The 24,694-nt window shown below is 36.5% G+C and overlaps 1 protein-coding gene and 1 long non-coding RNA gene across 2 annotated transcripts; one reads left to right on the forward strand and one right to left on the reverse strand.

Annotated features, from left to right (window-relative positions):
• Nucleotides 1-845: 845 nt before the first annotated feature.
• Nucleotides 846-1,670, forward strand: LOC112589720 (histone-lysine N-methyltransferase SETMAR-like). The gene is made up of 2 exons (XM_025304101.1): nucleotides 846-1,174; nucleotides 1,255-1,670. The coding sequence occupies exons 1-2, from the start codon at nucleotides 884-886 to the stop codon at nucleotides 1,549-1,551; spliced, it is 588 nt and encodes a 195-aa protein (XP_025159886.1). The 5' UTR covers nucleotides 846-883; the 3' UTR covers nucleotides 1,552-1,670.
• On the reverse strand, nucleotides 1,118-17,891 carry LOC112589721 (uncharacterized). The gene is made up of 4 exons (XR_003113725.1): nucleotides 17,802-17,891; nucleotides 16,495-16,556; nucleotides 9,984-10,181; nucleotides 1,118-1,182 (listed from the first exon to the last, which is right to left on the reverse strand). It is a non-coding gene; the product is annotated as an uncharacterized LOC112589721 (long non-coding RNA).
• Nucleotides 17,892-24,694: the final 6,803 nt, after the last annotated feature.

Here is a 24,694-nt window from a genome sequence, read left to right on the forward strand (position 1 = left end):
AATTAATTGGTGGAAAAAGACGGTGAAACAAAAAATTGGAGTTTCCATTTAAGATTTTTATGTTGATCTTGACTGGACTCCTCAAGGTCATCCCAAGGTCAAATTTATAGCATCAGTAAATAGATTCTTTGAGGCCCTACAACTTTTGTTTGAAACATTTTGCTTCAAAATGTTGTGTTTACGAAAAAATCGGGTCATCCGGGTGGTCTGAAACACCTGATACACCGAAAAAACACTCAACTTGGGTGTGATTTCGAGTCGTCAATTGAAACTTACATCTAAATGAGGGTTAAGGTTCAACGAAAACCCCCAAAATAACATCCAAGAAAACTCTCAAAATAACACCCAAATAAAACCCTGAAAAGAAACCCTAAAATTAAATGCACCCACATTTTGCAATAGACGGCAATACACACAAATGAAAGCATATGTTCATGAAATCTTTGTTTATTTGTTGTTTTCACTTAAAAACTTAAAAATAAGCCATTGATAGAATAAATAAATAAGCTAAATAAATAATACTTTCATTTAATTGTATCATATTCATTTTGATATTCGTTTTCAGTGTAATTGTAGAGTTAACCATCAAATGTAATACTCGAATGAGATGTAATATTCGAATGAGGGTATATATGCACCCATTGCGCAAATAGTAAACATTAGGTATTAAATACATATTTTTAATGTCCTACTCAGAAACTATGACATTAAACATATATGTTATGTATTTAATACCTAACGTTTTTACTACGAGGTATATCCAGAAAGTAAGAATACAAGGGCTGTGTAAGACGTAGGGATTTTTTTGTTGCAAAGTTGGCACCCGTGACGTGTAGAGGGGTTCGTAACGGTCAAATTAAGCCATCGAGCGCCTCAGTCAGTTATGAAATGTCGTCGCAGCAATTTAATACGTCAACCAGTGCGTTCTCCGTTCGCTCCACCTACAGCAGATGTGAGATTCGTTCAGTCATTCGGTTCCTCACTTCAGTCTCATTCTCTTCAGTCTCAGTATGACAGTCTCTCTAGTGGCGCCATACCCATTCTCCATCCTCCAAAAAATTCAAAGTTCAATCTTCAGAGAGGAAAATCATGGCGTCCGTGTTTTGGGACTGGAAAGGGCTCTTGTTGGTCGATTTCATGCCCAAAGGGACCACCATCAATGCAGCTGCATATTGTGAGACCCTAAAGAAGTTGAGAAAAAAAATCAAAGACAAAAGGAGGGGAATGCTGACTCGTGGTGTGTCTCTCCTTCAGGACAACGCCAGATCCCATACCGCCCGGCTCACTCAAGACCTGTTCGTATCGTTTGGATGGAACATTGTCACTCATCCACCCTACTCCCCTGACCTGGCACCCTCGGATTATCATCTTTTCAATAAATTGAAGGAGTTCTTGGATGGACAGCGCTTTTCGAACGATGAGGAGGTCATGCAGACTGTGACAAAGTGGCTTCAGGAAGTGAAGCGAACGGTATACGACGAGGGTATACAAAAGCTGATGCCCAGGCTTCAAAAGTGCATTGATCTCAACGGCGATTATATGGGGAAATAATAACATATTTTGGCACATACCATGTAAATTTCAATAAAATATATTCATTTTTCGATTTTAAACAATTGTATTCTTACTTTCTGGATGTACCTCGTATTTGCATAGTGAGTATATAGAGTGTCCCATTTTAATGTCCCACCTCAAAAACTCTTCAATATTGAAGTTTCAAGGAAAATTATTTGAATGAAAGTTGTAGGGATTTAAGTGAGCTACCTTATGATGACCTTGACTTTGACCTTGACCTCTATTTTCAAGGTCATTTGATGGTAAACTTGTGTTTTTTAAACAAGAATCCTTATTTTTTATTACACTATTTTCTTCTACTAGTTAATTTGAACAACTTTTGTCTAAATCATTTTTTTATTTGTCTAATATTTTTTAGGTATTTGAGGAAAATTCGATAACTTTTTCAATATTTAACTTACGATATCTCGCTAACTACATGTCGAAAAAAAAGTAGTACTAGACTTTCTTGCTTTATTTAGTTTCAAGAATATATGGTTACCACAGCGCCTTGACTTTTGTTAACTTACTGATTTTTGGAAATTTCGAAATCATCAAATTAACAAAACTCAGGGCGCTATTGTAACAATATATTCTTGAGACTAAATAAAGCAAGAAAGTCTAGTACCACTTTTTCTTCTGACAAATAGTTAGCGAGATATCGTAAGTTAAATATTGAAAAAGTTATCAAGTTTTCCTCAAATATCTAAAAAAATATTAGACAAATAAAAAAACTTTTGTTTTAAACAAAAGTTGTTCACACTAACTAGTAAAAAAAACAGTGTAATAAAAAATAAGGGTTCCCATTTATAAAACGCAAGTTGACTTTGAAAATAGAGGTCAAGATCAAAGTCAAGGTCATCATAAGGTAGCTGACTTAAAACCCTATAACTTTTATTTAGATCATTTTCCTTGAAACTTCAATACTGAAGAGTTATTTGGGGTGGGAAATTAAAATGGGACACCCTGTATATATATCTTTATTCGAGTATTACACGCAGTTGATGGAACATCATCAAAATGAATGTGTAACAGTCAAATGAAAGTATATTTAGCCTATTTAGTTATTCAATTAATACCTCATTTACAAATTATTAAATGAGAATATAATGAATAAACAAGGGTTTCACGAAAACATACTTTCATTTGTATACAGGGTGTTTGATAGCTGATCATACAGACGAAAGTTGGAGATAGATTGGGTGTAGCCGAGAAGGAAAGTCATGTACCATAATGTCAAATTGGCAATAGTTATCGAGTTATTAATTAAAACATGTGAGCCAACGAGCGCGTAGAGAGCGGAGGGCGACCTCAGTAAGCACATAGACATTTGATACAGGCGGAGTCAGCGAATGGCGGTAGGCGAGCGCGCGCGGCGAGGAGCGAGCGAGCTATAAGGAAAAAGCTGTAAAGAAAAAGCTCACTCACTCCTCGTCGCGCGCGATCGCCTCTTGTCGCTTACGTTGCCCCTCGCCGCGCGCGCTTGTCTACCGACACTCGCTGACTCCGCTTGTATCAAATGTCTACGTGCTTACTGCGGCCGCCCTCCGCTCTCTACGCGCTCGTTGGCTCACATGTTTTAATTAATAACTCGGTAACTATTGCCAATTTGACATTATGGTACATGACTTTTCTTCTCGGCTACACCCAATCTATCTCCAACTTTCGTCTGCATGATCAGCTATCAAACACCCTATATATTGTCGTCCACTGCAAACTGGAAATATTCTGAAAATTGAAGAATAAAAGACTAATTACTCAACATTATATTTTATTCAAAATATAGGTTTCTTAACCACTGGCACGCGCGCACTATTGCACCATTGACGATCTAACCGACACACACTATTAAATATCTACATCAAACTAACATTGAATATTAATGGTCTTAACCGACACCCAATACTGATGCCCCATGCTTAACCACTCAATGTTTAGTGTCTACTAATAATACACGGAATATTGATGGTTACACCCAACCGACACCCAATATTGAGTATCTACACCAAAATAATAACGAATGTTGATGGTCATACCCAATTGACACTCAATATTGAGAATCTACATTAAAGTTATACTGAAAATTTGGTAATCACACCCAACCGACACTCAACATTGATGCTTAACACTCAACTAACACCTAATGTTGACGGTTAATACTCAACTTTCATGGTAAACACTCAAATTTCAGTGTTTACAGTGTTTACATTCAAAATTGAGGGTTTTTTTTCATAAGGGGTACTACACAATGTGACACGATATGACCAAAGCTTTTTTATTTTTTAATGAATATTACATATTGTTTAAAATGTATGTTATTAAAGAATGTACTACACGATGTGACACGATATGACACGACCAAATATTTTTTTATTAATGAACATATTTCAAATGTACGGTCGCGGACATAAAGGTTGTCACTTTTTTTTTAATAACTTTCGGGACGCATCCCGACTCGAGAAAGATGAGAGCTGCTGCTCCGCCTGCGGAGCATGCCTACGCAGTAATTCACAACGAAAGGCGAGAAATGAAATATACGTGGTATGACATAAGTATGTCAACAATCATTGCGTTTAGCGGAGAAAACTGCTCAATAAGTGATTAGTGACTGTTAGTCCTTACTGTTAGATCCTTACATTCAGACCAATAACGTTGACAAATTATTCAACAGTTGCTCAACCGTTGAGTGTTGTGAACGCACTCAATTCTTACATTTTGAAAAATCAGCAGCGGAGGGATAGATACATAGTGCAAGTCATTCAAATGGGAATGCGTCTTTTGCAAGGTATTGAACAAGTATATATATTAAATTTTAAGTGAAATCGTATTTATTTAGTCACTAATCGCTCACTGAGCGGTTTTTTCCGCTGAACGCAATGATTGTTGACATATTAGGAGCGCAAAAAAGTTCTGAGCCCTAGATTTCATACTACTGAAACCACAATTTAAATTGCATTAATTTTCCCGCCCTCTTGCGGTTTTAAAGCAGTAACATTTGGTCTTTCGAAACATCGTGCGATTTGGCGTTTGATGCACATAACCTTAAAATCAGTAGTGTTCACGATGGCAATAACAAAAGAGCATATTCGATTTTCCACCCACTTCGCGTTTCATCTGAAGAAAAATGCTGCTGAAGCCACTGAAATAATCTGTGTTGCATATGGAGAGAACGCTGTAAGTTATGCTACGTGTAAAAGGTGGTATCAAAAATTTCGCCAAGGAGATTTCAGTCTTGAAGATGAATCGCGTGCTGGACGCCCTCAAAAGATTGAAACGGACGAACTGCAAGCATTGTTGGATATAAACTCTGCACAAACTGAAAAGGAGCTTGCAGAGCAACTTGGCGTTATGCGACAAGCCATTTTCACACGTTTACATGCAATGGGAAAAGTTCAAAAGGAAGGCAGATGGGTTCCGCATGCACTGTCCGAAGACAAAAATCGACGGCGTGACACGTCACTCACTTTGCTTTCAAGGTTCCGGAAAAAGGATTTTCTGCACCAAATCATTACAGGTGATGGAAAGTGGGTACTTTATGATAATCCGAAGCATAAAAAATCATGGGTTGACCCTGGTCAATCTTCGACATCGACGTCAAAGACCAATATCCACGCCAAGAAGGTTTTGCTTTGCATATGGTGGGATTGGAAAGGTGTATTGTATTACGAGTTGTTATAGCCGGGTGAAACAGTAACGGCAGATCGCTATCAGCAACAATTGAGCAATTTGAGCGATGCGTTTGAAGAAAAGAGGCCATTTACTGGCAAAGGACGTCGTAAAGTGATACTGCTTCATGACAATGCCCGACCACATGTTGCGAAAGTAACTCAGGACCATATCTTTGCGTTAGGCTGGGAACTTCTTCCGCACGCGGCGTATAGCCCAGATATGGCGCCTTCCGATTACTACCTATTCCGGTCTCTGCAGCATTTCTTGGCTGATACACATTTTGTGACACTTGAAGAGATACAAAAATGCATTGATGACTTTATCGCCTCGAAGCCGGTGAGCTTCTACCATCAGGGAATTCGCAAGCTGCCCGAAAGATGGTAAAAGGTCATCGATGCAAACGGGGAATATTTCGTTGATTAATATAGTTTTGTTTGTTTTTAAATAAATTTTGAATTTTACAAAAAAAGGCTCAAAACTTTTTTGCGCTCCTAATACTTATGTCATACCACGTATATTTCATTTCTCGCCTTTCGTTGTGAGTTACTGCGCAGGCGTGCTCCGCAAGCGGAGCAGCAGCTCTCATCTTTCTCGAGTCGGGATGTGTCCCGAAAGTCATTAAAAAAAAAGTGACAACCTTTATATCCGCGACCGTATGTTATTAAAGTGTGTATTATACCATATGACACGATATGACACGACCAAAGATTGCTTTTTTATGAACGAATTTTATTAGTTAAAATGTATGTTTATATATATATATATATATTTATACAAATAAAGTTTTTTTATATATACATATATGTACATATGTGTTTATTCTAGAGTGAAGCAAAATATGAAAGCAAATTAAGAAAAGCTAAATGTAAACAAGTATTAGGCAATAATTTCGTATTATTATACCAATTTTATAAATTATATAATATAAATTCAAAGTCATACGTAAATATATATCTTAAATATAAAAATATTGCAAACCCTTGTTTACATTCAACTTTTTCTTATTTTATGTCTTCATATGCTTCTAATATTTATTGATCCAAAACAAAAACATTCTTATATATAATATTACGCGGTGATTGCAGGAATAATGCATTATTGCAATTTCGTTACATTGCAATATTGCTAAAAGGTGTCTCAAAATGACCTGATATTTTAATTTATTAATAAAACATATTATTTATTTGAAAAGTACGAATGTTTTTATTTTAATATAAGGTATAAACATGGAGGTTATGTGTGAAACACAACATCCGATAAATGGCCGCCTCGACCTATTTGCAAACGTTCATTCTTTTGATAAAATTTTCAATGACATTTTGGCATAATTGCGGACTAATTTCATTAATGGTGCATTTAATTTCTCCTTGAGCTCCGGAATGGTCTGTGGATCATTGGCATACACTTTTCCTTTCAGAAAACCCCAAAGAAAGAAGTCCAATGGCGTCAAATCGCATGATCTTGGTGGCCAATTCATATCGCCGCGGCGCGAAATGACACGACCATGAAACTTCGTCTGCAATAACTGCATTGTTTCGTCCGCAGTATGGCAGGTTGCGCCATCTTGTTGAAAGAATATGTCTTCCAAGTCCATGCCGTTCAATTCATTCCATAAAAAGTTGGTTATCATGTCACGATAACGAACACGATTGACGGTAACCGCATTTCCCGCAGCATTCTCGAAAAAGTACGGCCCAATCATTCCTCCAACCCAAAATCCGCACCAAACAGTGACTCGTGGTGGATGCATGGGAAGCTGTTGGATCACTTTTGGATTTTCGGTCCTCCAAATTCGACAGTTTTGTTTATTCACGTAGCCATTAAGTTGAAAATGCGCTTCATCGCTGAAGATGATTTTGTTCGAAAAATCACCATCGATTTGTTGATGCTCCAATATCCAATTGGCGAATGTATGGCGCTGCGCATGGTCTGCTGGTTGCAGTTTTTGTGTCAATTGGATCTTGTAAGCATGCAGATCTTTCGTCAAAATTCGCTGCACAGAGAATCTTGAAATGTCTAATTGCTGAGCACGATGGCGAATCGAGGTGGAAGGACTTTCGTCAACACTCGCACTCACTGCGGCTATGTTTTCATTCAACCGACTGATACGAGAACGGCCACTGCTTTTCGCGGTCAGAATTGAACCACTAACCTCAAATCTTTTTATTAAATGCACCACAGTGTTGCGAGATGGTGCGTTATGATAACCAAAAGACGTGCGGACTTTTCGAACCGCAAAATTTTCACCATTTTTGTAGTGAATTTTCACAATTTCTATGCGTTGCTCGATCGTGTAATTCTCCATGACTAAACCTCAATACTTCCTGGTGCAAGTTGTCAAAGATTAGTGTTCTATGTTCGCCACAAAAAAATGGCGCGCAATTTAAAATGTCAGATCATTTTGAGACATCCTTTATAATGTTTCGTTGCAATCATTTCTAAAAACGGATATTTTACGTTGCTGCAGTCTCGAAACAACGTTGCAGCAATATTTCGCAATGTATTTGCAATGTTGCAATATTGCAAGGAAATGTTGCTACAATGTTCCTGCTTACTAATCTTACTTTTTTTTTGGTCACGCAGGGGAAATCCATCATGGATACCCCCACCCCTTTGGGGAGGGCGGGGGTTGTGTCGAACTCCTACCGACTAAACCCCTGCGGGGTGCCTACCGCGCGAACCGAAGTGGGGGGAGTTAAAGGAACTACGCCTGCATTCCCTTCCCGACACTCTAGCCCCAGGGTTCTCATGGAGCCCCACGTCCAAGTGCCGCGCCTCTCCCTTTTAAAAGGGAGTCAAGGGCGCGGCGCCCCGACCGGTTACTCGACCGGGTTGGCCTTCCGGTCTAAATTAAGGAGGGGGGACACCCGCCTCCTCCTCGCCCCGCCTTCCCCCTTCCCTACTGGGGGGAAGGGGGCAGGGGGAGTGAGTCCTGGCCCCAACCAAGCTCCACTCCCGTTCTTCCTGTCCTCACCGACGCGCTGTGCGGGTGGGAGGGCCTAACCCTCCTCACCCACCCCCACTGCGTCATCGGAGGCGGGCCCGTGGCGGCCGAAGAGGCGGCCTCCGGCGAGCCGGAGGCATCTCCTCCTCGGCCGGCGCCACCTGGGGCCCGCTCCCCACCCGAGGAGCGCCGTCTCCTCCGTCGTTCCCTGCAACGGGGTGGGCGGCGCTCCCATTCGGTGGCCTCCTTGCGGGCCATGACATCCCGGCAAAAGGAGGCCGCCTCTCTTCATACCTCCTCGTTCCCGCACATTGCTCTCAACAAGTGCGGGAGCGAGAGGGCCTCTCCCTGGCACCCCATCGCCCGGGCGAGGACACGGCGCTGCCCTTCCCACGTCTGACACTCAGCCAGGGTGTGCTGCATCGTGTCTTCTCGCGCCGGGCAGTGGTGACATCCCGCAGTGGGCTCCCTTCCAATCCGGTGCAGGTACCGACCGAAGCACCCATGCTCGGTCAGCACCTGCACCATATAGAAGGTGAGTCCGCGTCCCCGCCTGCCCGTCATTTCCGGCAGGCAGGGGCGGACGGCCTTAGCCGTTCGAGGCCCGAATCATCGGGGGTCGGCCAGTATGGCCGATCACCGTTCCAGGACTCGGGCCTCGGTTTGGGATTTGAGGGCCCTCAGGCCCATGGCCGAGCGTTTGGTGGACATCCTGCAATCTTACTGTGCTGTATGGGTTATATAACAGTTACATTGGTAAGTAGAAAATTATAAATAAATTATAAATAAGTTATAATAATAAAAAGTTATATAAATTATAAATAATAAGTATGTTATATGTTACATTATGTTTAATGGGAATTGGGGACTTGAATAATTTCTCGCTGTTCCCCGACAGATGGTGTTATCTTAGCCTTTTTGTATCGGGCAATACTATAGCCAACTTCATGTTGAAGCTCCACCATTAGGTTCGAAGTGACAGTATATGTTATTCCGCCGAAGCATGAACAACATTTTTTATAGCGTTAAACATGTCGAATTTCATCCCAAAAAAAGAGTATTTGCGGGGAATTTTATTGCATTACTTTTTTCAAAAAAAATTTGCAGCTGGAGCACATAGAATTTTTGTGGAGACTTACGGCGACCATGCTCTGTCGGAGACAACATGCAGAGATTGGTTTAGACGCTTTAAAAATAATGATTTTGATGTTGAAGATAAAGAATGCTCTGGCGCACCGAAAAAGTTTGAAGATGAAGAATTGGAAGCATTACTTGATGAAGACCCATGTCAGACGCAAAATGAACTTGCGGAATCATTAGGAGTTGATCAAACAACAGTTGCCAAACGTTTAAAAGCATTAGGAATGATTTAAAAGCAAGGAAATTGGGTGCCGTACGAATTGAAGCCGAGAGACGTCGAACGGCATTTTTCACGTGTGAACAGCTGCTCCAACGGCAGAAAAGGAACATTTTTTTGCATCATATCATGACTGGCGATGAAAAGTGGATACACTACGATAACCCAAAGCATAGAATATCGTGGAGTAAGCCCGGTCATGCATCAACGTCGATGGCAAAGCCGAATATCCATGGTTCCAAGCTCATTCTCTGCATTTGGTGGGATCAGCTGGGTGTAGTATATTATAAGCTCCTCAAACCCAACGAAACCATCACGGGAGATCGCTATCGACTACAATTGATGCGTTTAAGCCAAGCATTGAAGGAAAAACGGCCGCAATACGAGGAGAGACACAACAAAGTAATTTTGCAGCATGACAACGCTCGGCCACATGTTGCAAAACCGGTCAAAACCTACTTGGAAACGCTCAAATGGGAAGTCCTACTCCACCTGCCGTATTCACTGGACATTGTTCCTTCCGATTACCATTTGTTCCGATCGATGACTCATGGCCTGGCTGAGCAGCACTTCCATTCTTATGAAGATGCCAAAAACTGGGTCGATTCGTGGATAACCTCAAAAGATGAGTCATTCTTTCGGCATGGTATTCGTATGCTGCCAGAAAGATGGGATAAAGTAGTGGCTAGCGATGGACAATACTTTCAACCAATGACATGTTCTTTACTAATTTTTTTAAATAAAGCATTCGTTTTCATGAAAAAACAGCGAGAACTTATTCAAGTTCCTAATATATAACTATACATACAGGATGATTCATTTTAATGTACCATCCCCAAAAACTTTTTTATTTTTGATTGTAGAAAAAATACTTCAGATGAAAGTTGTTTGGATTGAAGGGGAACACATGATCACGACGTAAGTCGTGTCGCAGGTGTAATCGTTTTCAAGAAAATTTGAAGGTGACTAATTTCTTAAATGGAACTTGATTTTTCTTGAGATAAAAGTTGTAGATCCATCGAGACATTTAAAAATACTACCCATAATTGTTTTTTTGCATAAGCTGTTCCAGAAATATGAAACCTCAAAGTTTACAAAGCCTAGACTGACTTCACCTGTATGGTTCGAGCAAAAGATTTAATGGTTGTGCTAAACTCTTACTACTCTAAATTTTTATCCACTACCCTACTTTTAACGCTACCCAGGAACAACGGACTGGACGTAAGAGGTTTCTGTTGCCTTTGGGGTGCTTGATTTATGTGAGTTCCGTCGCCTCAATTGCGTCTACGCAATTTCTTATCGTAAATGTTAAAACATACCTCCATTTTGATCGATACATTGTGTCACGCGTAATCGAAAATTATTTTCGACTCTTTGCAATGTGTCGTCAGTGATATCTCGGAAAGCGCGTTCAATTCGTAATTTCATATCTACGATAGTTGTAGGTTGTGTCGCATACACTTTTTCTTTGTTATAACCCCACAAGAAAAAGTCCATAGGCGTGAGATCGGAAGATCTTGGTGGCCACTCTTGAGTTTGACTGCCTATTCTAATCCACCTTCTATGGAATTTTTCGTTGACGTATGCGATGGTCAAGCGACTCCTGTGAGCAGAAGCACCATCTTGCTGCCATCACGTCCTACGACGTATGTGGAGATTTACATCTTCGAGGAGATTTGGCAACGTTTTGCAGGAATTGCAAGTAAGTTTTCCTATTTAAATGACCTACGAAATAGTAAGATCCAATTATATCCCAGCGAGAAATGACTCGTTGATCGACGTCGAAATGATGTCGAATTGACGTCGAAATCATCAAATCGATGTCGATTCGACATCGTTTCGACGTCGATCGACGAATAATTTTTTGCAGGGATAGGTTCCGATAATGCCACTCCAAACATTAATTGACCACTGATGATGGTGCTCCACGCTCCGCTGTCATTGTGGATTATTAGACTAATAATTAGACTAATTTATATTAGTCTAATTAGTTAGTAGAAATATCAGACTAATAAAAGTAATTGTGTCGGTCCCCATACAGCACAGCACCGTTGCAGCAACATTGCAGCAACGTTGTTTTGCAAGATTGCAACATTGCAGAAACGGTGCGAAATGTTGCTGCAATCTTGCAGCAAAGGTAAAATGTCTTCTTGCAGCAATATTGCAATGAAATATTGCAATAACATTGCAGTGTAACATTGTAGCAACATTTGTAATATAATTTGTATGCAATAATGCTTTATATACAGGGTGTCCGGAATGTGATCATTAATATTTTGTGTACTGGTAGATTGGGTGTAGCCGAGAAGAAAAGTCATGTACCATAATGTCAAATTGGCAATAGTTATCAAGTTATTAATTGAAACATGTGAGCCAATGAGCGCGTAGAGAGCGCTGGGCGGCCGCCTTTTGTCGCTTGTGCTCGCTCGCTCATCGTTCGCGCTCGCTCGCTCCTCCTAAGTTGTGAGTTATAGCACGTAAAAGATGTACGTCAACAAAGAGAAAATTTGGTATATTTTACAATTTTGCTTCGATAAAGGCGAAAATATAAGCCAGGTGGCTGAAATTGTGAATGGTGTTTATGGTCCCGATACTATCACAGCCAATCACGCGCAATTTTGGTTTCGTCGATTCCGTTCCGGTAATTTTGACGTTAAAGATGCATCTCGCACAGGTAGGCCCGTCGTCGAAAATGTCAATAAAATTATGGAAATGATCGAAGTAGACCGGCATGTTAGCAGTCATAGTATTGCCCAGGAGCTGAAGATCGACCGCAAAACAGTTTTAAACCATTTGCATAAAGCTGGATTAAAAAAAAAAAGCTCGATGTTTGGGTGCCACATAAATTGACGTAAAAACACATGATGGACCGAATTTCAATCTGCGAAGCCTTGACCAAACGGAACAAAATCGAGCCATTTCTGAAACGGATGGTGACTGGGGATGAGAAATGGATTACATACGACAATATTGTGCGAAAACGATCGTGGTTAAAGCGTAGCGAAACGGTTCAAACGGTGGCCAAACCAGGATTAACGGCCAGGAAGGTTTTGCTGAATGTTTGGTGAGACTATAAAGGAATCATCCACCATGAGCTGCTTTCATATGGCCAAACACTAAATTCGGACCTCTACTGTCAACAATTGGACCGTTTGAAGCTAGCGATCGACCAGAAGCGGCCAGAATTGGTCAATAGGAGAGAAATTGTTTTTCATCAGGACAATGCCTGGCCACATACGTCTATAGTGACTCGTTAGAAATTCCGGGAGCTTGGTTAGGAAGTTTTGATGCATCCACCTTATAGTCCGGACCTGGCACCAAGCGATTACCATCTGTTTTTGTCATTGCAAAACTTCCTTGATGGTAAGAAATTGATCTCAAGAAAAGACTGTGAAGATCGCTTAGTCGAGTTTTTTGCAAATAAGGACCAGGGCTTCTATAAAAGAGGGATCATGAAATTACCTTTAAAATGGCGAAAAATTGTAGAATAAAACGATGCTTATTTGACTAAAATCGAACAATCCTAACTATGTTAAATAAAGCCTTGAAATAAACGAAAAAATAATGTATTTCTTTTTCCCCAACCTAATATATATAATTTATATAACACAAATTTAATATTTTGTGTTTACTAGGTGTTTTATATATTTTTATAATTTAATTTACAAATGAAAATATAGTATTTTAGAATGCTTTATACCTAGTTGTATAGAATGATGTCCTTTTCGATTTATGTATGCAAGTGCATTTTCTGTCGGAACTGCAAGTGTAATATGTGTTTCATCTACAGCTCCAATTATGCCTGGGAAATTATATTTGTCTTGTATATACCTGGCAGTAACTTCTGCTTCTTTTAATGTTGGCCAATGGATAAAATAATTCTGAAAATGACAGAGCTTTCACTACTCTTTCTACAGCTTGTCAAGCTGTGGCATTTCCCACATCAAATTTAGTTACAACAGATTTATATCAAAGAAAGTTATGAATGGACATTGGTTGGAAAAGAATCAATTCATGGAAATGTAATACAATAGTAATGAAACATAAATATTTACCTGTATGAATCAAATGTTCCTAACACATATAAAGCAATATACAACTATTTTTCAGGTGAAATAACAGGATCACTTTTCTCAGTTTCCAAAAATGGCCTCAATATATTCAATAAAAAATCAAAAGTACTGCGACATATACTGGAAAATATACCTCCTCTTTGACCTTTTACCATTGTTTGTTTTCAATATTTACGCGAAAGTGATTGAAAACAACCAATGGAAAGGGAGTGAGAAGAGGCAGGTGAGATGGGAGTGGGGCAGGAGTGGAGGTGGGGCGCGCGTAGCGTGCTGTGCTAAACGTACTTGCAACTTACGTATATACTAAACTTTTTTTGTTAATAACTTTTTAATAAACGATGAGCGACAGTTGCAACTTTTTGCATAACACTTAGGAACATGTCCTTAACAACATATATCAAGGTAATCAACTTTTGAGGAGGTTGACCTAATGTACATACCTGGACAGCACCGGACATCCAATAAATGTACGTTTCACGTCCAATTTATGTCCGTATGTCCGATTTACGTTCATGGACACAAATTGAACGTAACAAGGATGTCCTTATTGGACATCGGACCTGTAGGACGTCCGATATACGTCCATCGGACGTCTTATGTTCGAAGTTGTGAAACGTACGTTCTATGGACGTCTTTTGTAAAAAAATGGACATATAATGGACGTCCAATGGACATTCGTGTGCTGCCTGGGTATTTACCAAAATCAAAAGTATTGCGATATATACTGGAAATTATATCCAACATTAAAATAAAAACGATTTATTTATTTTGCATGTTAATTTACCGAAAATGTCGTTTAAATTCTTCGGTGTCATAGGCGTAGATCACATTTTCAATAAAATTTTTAATTCTTGGTTTATTTTGATATTTATTTTTCTCGCAAAAAGTAAATTCAATATCTTCGTCATCACTGGGTGCGTTCACGACACTCAACAGTTGCGCAACTATTGAGTAATTTGTCAACGTTATTGGTCTGAATGTAAGGATCTAACAGTAAGGACCAATAGTCACTAATCGCTCACTGAACGGTTTTCTCCGCTGCACGCACCCATTGGGTGCATTCAGTACTACAACCGCTTACTGAGCGCTCAATGAACTTTTACATTTGATTGGTATATTCCTTTAGATTTGGAAATATACACTAATCAGATGCAAGAGCTCACTTAGCGCTCAGTGAGCGGTTGTAGTACTGAATGCACCCATTGTTACTTGAACTCGAACTCGTAAAAGCCATGTTGAGCACTGTTATTATATTTTGGTTCATTTTTATACTATTATTTGTATTAGAAAATAATAATATTGTCAACTATAGTTGTTAATTTTAGCAGGTTATATTGGATTCGGAACTTTTCGGTTTGGTTACGTGGCTGCCAACATCTAGAAACAAAAATAAAGCCAGCGGCACACGGTGCTTGTTTTCGTGCTGGATTGCTTGCTGAATGAAAATACTGCGTTCTGATTGGTGCATTTCCATCCATCTTCGGAAATGCACCAGACAGAACGCAGTATTTTCATTCAGCAAGCAATCCAGCATGAAAACAACCACCGGTTGCCGTTGGCTTTAAGCCGAGCGGCATCGGTACAGAATACACCCTGGCTGCGTTCCGAAATTCATTGCCAGCACTGAAAATACATAGTTTCTGTCACGTATACTATAGAATTTCAGTGCTGGCAATGAATATCGGAACGCAACCTTTGGGTGTTTACTTCTAGCAATCTGATTTGTAATCGAATTGGAAGCAGTGATATAAACTGACTTTAGAAAAAGTTCCCTAATCCTATTTAACTAATCCGATTTATGAAACGTATCCTCGGAGCAATCCGATCAGATCCGATTAGCTCATAACAAGTAAAAGACGTGATTGCATCTTGATTTATTTGCATTTCGAGAAAACCATATTAAGATATCAAACCTAATCTTTTATAGTTGAGTATACATATCTTAGGTATATATCTTAGGTAACTTATAATTTGATTCATATTCTTGTTTAACAAAAATATTTTTATAAATATTCTTATAGAACACAAACATGGATTTATTACTTTTATGGAATATTTAATGATGACGAGGAAAATGAATCTGAATGACAAATACGTAGAGTAAGAGAAGAACATATTAAAATTAATAACTTTTATGAAAACGTCGTTCTTTATTATTCATTGATAGGTAAGAAGGACATATACACACATATTTACTGAGTTGAATATAACAATGTTAAACAGTGATTTCAATAACATGGGTTCAATACTTATAAACAAAACAAAGATTTATTTAAATATCGTTTAATATGCATACACGCGTATAGGTGTATAAAATAATATAAGCATATAAAATTTTTTAAATATTTTATATAATGCATATATAATATTGTTTTGTCATGTTATATATGTATATGTTTTCTTTTAGATTTTAAAACATATTTTCGCGTCAGAAGAGAAACTTTTGAAATATTGATACAACATATTGGACCATACTTATTGCAACTAGACAATTAGCCTAATATACTACCGGAGAAATAGATAGCTGTAGCCTTGTGGATATTTGGCAATCAAGAAGTTTACAGGTTGGCAATAATAAAATCCATTTCTTATTTTACAATAAAAATTCACAGGTAACAGAGTGTTACCTATTTATGTTTATAAACCTATTGAGTTTGTGTTTATACGTAACTTTGTTACGTATACTTTATATGTAACAGAGTTACATATAAACACAAACTATCAATAACATAATATCAATATTATAATTTTCTACTCAACAATGTAACTGTTACATAACATGCACGTTATATGTTATATTTAAATTAGACAATGAGATATTGTAATATTTATGTTATGTTGCTGTTAATTGGTGTTTACTAGGAAATATTGTCTTTTCAATAATATGATATATATACCGTATTGATCCTGTTCACATAGGTTTTCCTTTTGTTCACATGCTATACTGATTTTCAAGTATCTAAAAAAATGATTATTTTGATAAACTTATATGCTAATAATTGAACTAGACGCAGATAAACTAATAGACTAGCATAAATACGTCAAGATGCATCCTTGTATAAATAGAATTTTGTTAATATGTAAAAGAAGGCATCTGATGCCATGAAAATTGTGTCAATATTGCAGAAATTTTCTATTGTTATAAAAATTGCTACCAATATGCTGACAAAAGAACTAAATTAATACTAAATTATTGTAGTAATAAAAAGACCATACTATGTTCAGTATTCTGTCTATCCGAGGAGTGGCAGGTTATTCATTATAGTCTATTAATTTTTTGAAAATATATATCGGTGAAATATAAATACATCTTGTCAATAGACATTTGAAGGAAGTTTAAAATTAGGTAATTATCCAATTTAGACTTTCACTTCCGATTTGGTTGAAATTCACATATTTATATTGTGTTTTAATGCATAGTAACCATATTTGAAAGTCAAAATAGTCGTTCTACGCCCTAAAGCGAGATATGAATAGTTAAAGTTGACTAATATTACAGATTACGAAATCTGTTATTGCGACAAATTATAGCCGTTTCATTTATTTTTTTTTAAATAAAACAAATAAGAAGGAGGTTAAAGATAGCTGCAGCAAAGTACAAGTTAGAAGAAGAAAGTATTTTGCTATTAATTGCATAAAAGACAAGAAAATTGGGTGAAACTAATCGGTAAAAAATTTAACTCCCTTATACTTTGTACTTACCTCAAACCACTTTGTTATTTGATTTTTTTTTAATAAAACTAATAACAAGAAGGTTTCAGATAGTCACAACAAAGTACAAAGACATTAGGACATGAAAATATTTTGCTATTAAAAAAAAAAAAAAAATCAAATAACAAGGAGATTTTGGATAGTCGTAGTAAAATACAAAAGAGTTAAGTTTTTTAATTAGTTTCACCCAACTTTCCTGTTTTTTGTACAATTAACAGAAAAGCACTTTCTTAGCCTAATTCTTTTGTACTTTGCTGCGGCTACCGCTAATTTCCTTGTTTTAATTACAAAAAAATTAGTAAATCAAACAACTGCTATAATTCATTATTATAACAGGTTTCTTAACCTATTTTCTTAACCTATTATGTCAGTCAATTTTAATTATTCATATTTCAGTTCGCAGTGCAAAGTGACAATTTTGGTTTTCACATTAGATTGCTTTGACTAGGAAAGTAATTATAAGATTCATAAAGTACATATCTATATATTTTACCTGATTCGTATTAATTTGATTTGAAATGTAAATCACAAGTAAATAAACCACGTCCTTCTCTACTCGCAGAGAGAAGCCTGAGAGCGGGCATGGCTGCATTTACAGCGTTATGGAAAAGTTGGCTGATTCGCAGCGCCAACTGGGTCCATTTTTCATGGACATGAACTACTAAGCCAATGTCCACGATTTGTTGGTACTATTCCGTGCTATGTCCATAATTATTTGGTTCTGTTCTGTGCTATGTTCACGAGCGAGCTAGATTAGTTAGATAAAAACGAAGAATCGGTCTTTGTCTCACCACCTGCGAATAGACAATCGCGACGAAGCGAGCCAGCAGCTATGTTACCGTAAGGCAGACGTCGCCGTCTCGCCTTTCACCCCCTTATTTTCCTTTCCACATTGTTTTATATTCATAATTCGGGAAGAAAATAATTTCGAGAGTCCGGATGATTTCTAGCAATGACGCGACAGAGATAACGCGCGGCCACATTAATTTGTCATGACTTTTATATTACTTATAATTACATAAACGCCCATATATGCAAATTATAGATAATTATTGCGCGTATGTTTTAATATTGTACAATATGGTATATAATAACAACAACTTCATTTCTTGCAGTAATTTTTTTAAGATCTTCGTTGAGGTCGTGAATTAATTTTTTTCTTTATCAATCAGTTTTCTGCAAAAATTACGATTTTTTAAATAAAATATAAAATGTTTCTCTTCTCTTCTCTCCGATGAGTTAATTAAAAAATATGTACTCCACAGAATCAACTAAAAAATATGTAGTCAGAAGAGTCAATTTAAAAGTGTACTCCGAAAAGTCAATTTAATAGCGTATTCCGAAGAGTCAATTTGAAAGCGTACTCTGAAAAATCAAATTAATATTGTAATCCGAAAAGTTAATTTATAATAGAATATTTACTTCGATGATTCAGCTAAAGAAAAAAACATTTATTTATTATTATCAGAGAATAATATTTAATTTATTATTTATACTTATCTTACTTATGTTTACCCTACATATGCTTCTTTGAATGAGAAATTTAATTTGTTGACTGATTCAGATTCAGATTTGTTAAAATACCTCTTATGCACAATTCTTGAACAGGTAGGTAGTAAAATAATTTTCTTTCTTTACGAATTTTATAAACTTTTCACGAACATAAAAATTGAAAGATTCTCAGAGAACAAATAACTTTTCTTGAACATTTAAACCAAGGGAAAATCTTTTCCCATTAATAAAGAGTGAATAATTAATATCTCATACAAGAGGAATCTCCATCCTTGAAATCACCGCGCGGCTTTGCTTTTAGAAAAGTATAATATTGATGTAATAGTAACAAATGCTATCCAAAAACGATGCAGATCTTAAACGTTTTTGAGAAATGCAGTTTGAAGTTTAGTCTTTTCTGTTAATGTCGTTATAGCAGAAGAATTACTAATTTGCTTCAGTAGCGCAGTGGATCAGGCTTTGTGATATGAGCGTAGAGGTTGTTCAAGTGTGTTATTTTTGCTATCACAAGGAGAACTATGTAGAATGTATAATAATACGCAGACAAATTCTTTACATAATCATACTTATTTCTTTTAGCATGAATAAAAATGATCAATGCTAACATGATAAGTATATATCGCAATTGTACGTGTACACATACACACACATACACACGTATATCAATGATGTCAAAACCGAACAATTCGTGAAAATTTTTTATTGATCGCAATTGTACGCAAAGATAAAAGAGAAGTACCCGGGTCTCCGCGGGTATCTCGTCATATTAATTGTCTATGAGCTGATAAACAATTGATCTCCGGTATTTACAAGTTACGCTTGTCCGCAGCTTGTTCGGTTTTGACATCATTGGTATCAGTGATCCGAATTTGGTGATGGGCTTGCACGAGGATTCTCCCCCCCCCCTCATATACGCACACAGCCAGCTCGGTCAATCCGTGTAAGCCACGCGATCGTCAATCGTCGACGCGCCGAGCGAGCGAGAGAGAGAGAGAGAGAGAGAGAGAATATCATTCCCTCCTTGTCGCTCTCGTTCTCGCTCAGCGAGCGAGCCTAATTCTTTCTTGCCCATAAACTGAATCGCGGGCGCGACTGTCTCTCTCTCTTTTCCTCTCTATGACAATACTGAAAAGTTTTGTCTACTCGGCGCACCGAAATTATTACAAATAATATTTTATTATTAATAATTAATATTATTGTAATATATATTATTTGTAATATTATTATTTGTAATTTTATTTGTAATTGTATAATAATGTTACAAATAATACAAACTTTTACTAATTTTATTTGTAAAAATTTATATCATTCGTAATATTATTTGTAATAGTATTGATAATATTCGGCGCCAAGAAAATGAAATATATTTTATTAATTATTTTGCGGAGTCGGGCAGGTTCACAGGTTTGATTATTGAATTGTTTAATAATATTTTAAGAATAATTTTAAGTTATACAAGGATGTAGTATGAAATATAAAAGAATATTGTAACAGAATCAAGAAGTACGAAATGAAACCTCTTTGCTTTTATTACAATATCCTGTAAGTTAATAAATATTTTTCGTACAGTATTAAATAATCTCCAAAAACAATTACATCCGTGAAATTTTCTATCTGCGCGAAAAAACATTCATAAAATATATTTGTTTCGTCACTCTAAATGAGAAAACTCTCAGAACAGTGTCATAGTTATTCAGTGCACTACTCAATAAAAATATAATAATACTATGTTTGTATGTGTGAAGAATATTTGTTAACTTACAGGATATTGTAATAAAAGCAAGGAGGTTTTATTTCGTACTTCTAAGGCCAAGACTTATTAATAGCTAAAGACATATTCGAATCGATCTTGCCTTAATTGGTCGAATCAGTGATCGGTCTTGCCTTAACTTCCGAGCCTCATAACTCGGAAAGTACTCAATGAAATGTAACTTTGTTAGAGTGTTTTGGAATGCTCTCGAGATAAGCTACAAGAATATGTAATAAAAAATTGCAGTTTCTATTTAAAAAAACATTAATGACCTTGGCCTGATTTTGACAAGGTCACTCAAGGTCAAGTCCATATTTCCGTCATGTGTCGTCCTTCAAGCCATGCAACTTTCGTTCGAAAAATTTTTTAATAAAATCATCGATAATGGACCATATCACTTTAGTTAGAAAAGTCTGGAAACGGTCAAATATCTCGAAAACGGAACATTTTAAAGAAAAATGTTTCCAACTAAAGTTGTACGGGTTTTAAAAGTTCTATTGAATGATCATATCTGGTTGACCTTGAGTGGAGGAGTCAAGGCGAGGTCAATGCCAACATGATTTTTTAAAATGGAACATCCCATTTTTTATCACACAGTGTTAAAGATGACGTTAAAGCGAGACGTTTCCAAAACACTACTTGATGACTTATTTTTATTGAGAATTGTCTGGGTTATGAGCTTTAGAATTTACGGTGCCGCTAGCATTAGTATTATTCAGGATGTACCGCGTGGAGGTTGCATGGTCGGACTTTACACCCCCCTGTGTGTAAGTGTGTGTGTGTATGTCAGCAGAGATAAGGACTATGCAGTAATAGTGCGTCAATTTTTAACTGATACTTTCCCAAACCGATGGGTAACAAGATGTGGAGAAATAGAGTGGCCCTCTAGATCACCAGATCTTTCTCTATTGGACTATTTCTTATGGGGATATGTTAAAAACAATGTGTACGGAACGAAACCTGCTAACTTGGCAGACCTTAGGGAATGCATATTGCACCAAGTAAATCTTATTTCACCAGAAATGAGACGAAACGTTTTAAATGCATTTCATCTACGATAAGATCATTGTCAAGCAGCAGACGGAAGACAATTTGAACACTTAATTCAATAAAAACCCTTCAATAAAAATACATAACAGGTTTTTACAAGTAAAACTTAAAGATAATACATAAGATTTTACAAGTAAAACTTATCTTTTTAAACAGAAAGGTAAAAAAAAGGCGCCAGGTACATGCGCACACGTATTGTGTTATTTTTAGAAGTATCAAACACAAATTATTTTTTTAAATGTACATATGTGTACATAAGTTTTCACAAGTAAAATTTATAACTATAATAAAACTCTGCAACACTATTCTACTGTACAAAAGAAGTGATATATTAGAAGAGTAGCGCCAATTGAGAAACCTAACATATATATATGATTATTGTATACTTAACTTAATATTTTTAGAAATCTCAAATGGGGAAGAGAATCCTCGTGCAAGCCCGTCACCAAATTCGCATCACTGATACCAATGATGTCAAAACCGAACAAGCTGTGGAGAAGCATAACTTGTAAATACCGGAGATCAATTGTTTATCAGCTCATAGACAATTAATATGACGAGATACCCGCGGAGACCCGTGTACTTCTCTTTCGTCTTTGCGTACAATTGCGATCAATAAAAAATTTTCACGAATTGTTCGGTTTTGACATCATTGATATACGTGTGTATGTGTGTGTATGTGTACACGTACAATTGCGATATATACTTATCATGTTAGCATTGATCATTTTTATTCATGCTAAAAGAAATAAGTATGATTATGTAAAGAATTTGTCTGCGTATTATTATACATTCTACATAGTTCTCCTTGTGATAGCAAAAATAACACACTTGAACAACCTCTACGCTCATATCACAAAGCCTGATCCACTGCGCTACTGAAGCAAATTGGTAATTCTTCTGCTATAACGACATTAACAGAAAAGACTAAACTTCAAACTGCATTTCTCAAAAACGTTTAAGATTTGTACCGTTTTTGGATAGCATTTGTTACTATTACATTAATATTATACTTTTCTAAAAGCAAAGCCGCGCGGTGATTTCAAGGATGGAGATTCCTCTTGTATGAGATATTAATTATTCACTCTTTATTAATGGGAAAAGATTTTCCCTTGGTTTAAATGTTCAAGAAAAGTTATTTGTTCTCTGAGAATCTTTCAATTTTTATGTTCGTGAAAAGTTTATAAAATTCGTAAAGAAAAAAAATTATTTTACTACCTACCTGTTCAAGAGTTACGCATAAGAGATATTTTAACAAATCTGAATCTGAATCAGTCAACAAATTAAATTTCTCATTCAAAGAAGCATATGTAGGGTAAACATAAGTAAGATAAGTATAAATAATAAATTAAATATTATTCTCTGAATATAATAATAAATAAATGTTTCTTTTTAGCTGAATCATCGAAGTAAATATTCTATTATAAATTAACTTTTCGGATTACAATATTAATTTGATTTTTCAAAGTACGCTTTCAAATTGACTCTTCGGAATACGCTATTAAATTGACTTTTCGGAGTACACTTTTAAATTGACTCTTCTGACTACATATTTTTTAGTTGATTCTGTGGAGTACATATTTTTTAATTAACTCATCGGAGAGAAGAGAAGAGAAACATTTTATATTTTATTTAAAAAATCATAATTTTTGCAGAAAACTGATTGATGAAGAAAAAAATTAATTCACGACCTCAACGAAGATCTTAAAAAAATTACTGCAAGAAATGAAGTTGTTATTATATACCATATTGTACAATATTAAAACATACGCGCAATAATTATCTATAATTTGCATATATGGGCGTTTATGTAATTATAAGTAATATAAAAGTCATGACAAATTAATGTGGCCGCGCGTTATTTCTGTCGCGTCATTGCTAGAAATCATCCGGACTCTCGAAATTATTTTCTTCCCGAATTATGAATATAAAACAATGTGGAAAGGAAAATAAGGGGGTGAAAGGCGAGACGGCGACGTCTGCCTTACGGTAACATAGCTGCTGGCTCACTTCGTCGCGATTGTCTATTCGCAAGTGGTGAGACAAAGACCGATTCTTCGTTTTTATCTAACTAATCTAGCTCGCTCGTGAACATAGCACAGAACAGAACCAAATAATTATGGACATAGCACGGAATAGTACCAACAAATCGTGGACATTGGCTTAGTAGTTTATGTCCATGAAAAATGGACCCAGTTGGCGCTGCGAATCAGCCAACTTTTCCATAAATGGAAATGCAGCCATGCCCGCTCTCAGGCTTCTCTCTGGTTTGAAGCGCTCGTAGATCATTCTACCGGAAGTATTTGTAGCAGTAGCATCTGATGCTTTGGAAACGTCTAATGGATTGCACCTTAGAGAGGGTCAAGCATGGATCTAAGAATCTATGGACAGAGCACTAAGCATATCGGTTGGGAAAAATGCGGAAAGGGGGGCGCTGTCTCTTTCTACAATAGGACACCGTCGGGTGTTTCCGCCACACACACGATTATTTCCAAAAGACTTATATATGTTATATCCATTAACTTCGGAATTAAGATACGTAATCTGAATTATTTCTAGTCTTTAATTTAATGAAATATAGATGTATATTTAACATAATTAACATTAACATACACTAAACATCTAAATTTACTTTAAATATAACTAATATATACTTATATATAACTTATACTACATATAATATATATATAATAATACTTATATATAAGATATATAGTACGTAATATTATATTACATATAATATTAAGTAATATAATATTACATATCACAGCAATATTGTAGTAATATTGTTGTAGTATTACGTGCATATATTTGGGTATATTTGAGTATCTTTTATTAATAAAATAATAATTATTGTATATATTAATATATATATTTATTGTCCCTTAAATAATGTAAGCTTATTATAATATTGTCTTTCAGTTGTTTTCATATTATATTCTTTAAGAAAATGACAAATGCGAGTTTTTATATAAGTTTCCACGATTACCCTTATCAAATAAGTGCCATGATTTTCCAGAGGCTCCTGGTTTCGGAAGTCGGCAGATGATACATTTTTCTCACATGGTAAATTA

This window comes from Harpegnathos saltator, unplaced genomic scaffold (assembly GCF_003227715.2).
Source record: "Harpegnathos saltator strain DR-91 unplaced genomic scaffold, Hsal_v8.6 scaffold59, whole genome shotgun sequence".
Lineage (NCBI taxonomy): Eukaryota > Metazoa > Arthropoda > Insecta > Hymenoptera > Formicidae > Harpegnathos > Harpegnathos saltator.

Bases quoted from the DNA above. Each gene is read 5' to 3' on its own strand.
- LOC112589720 (XM_025304101.1), top strand. From the start codon at position 884: ATGAAATGTCGTCGCAGCAATTTAATACGTCAACCAGTGCGTTCTCCG. The intron at 1,175-1,254 runs GTGAGACCCTAA...TCTCTCCTTCAG, and splicing joins CATCAATGCAGCTGCATATT to GACAACGCCAGATCCCATAC.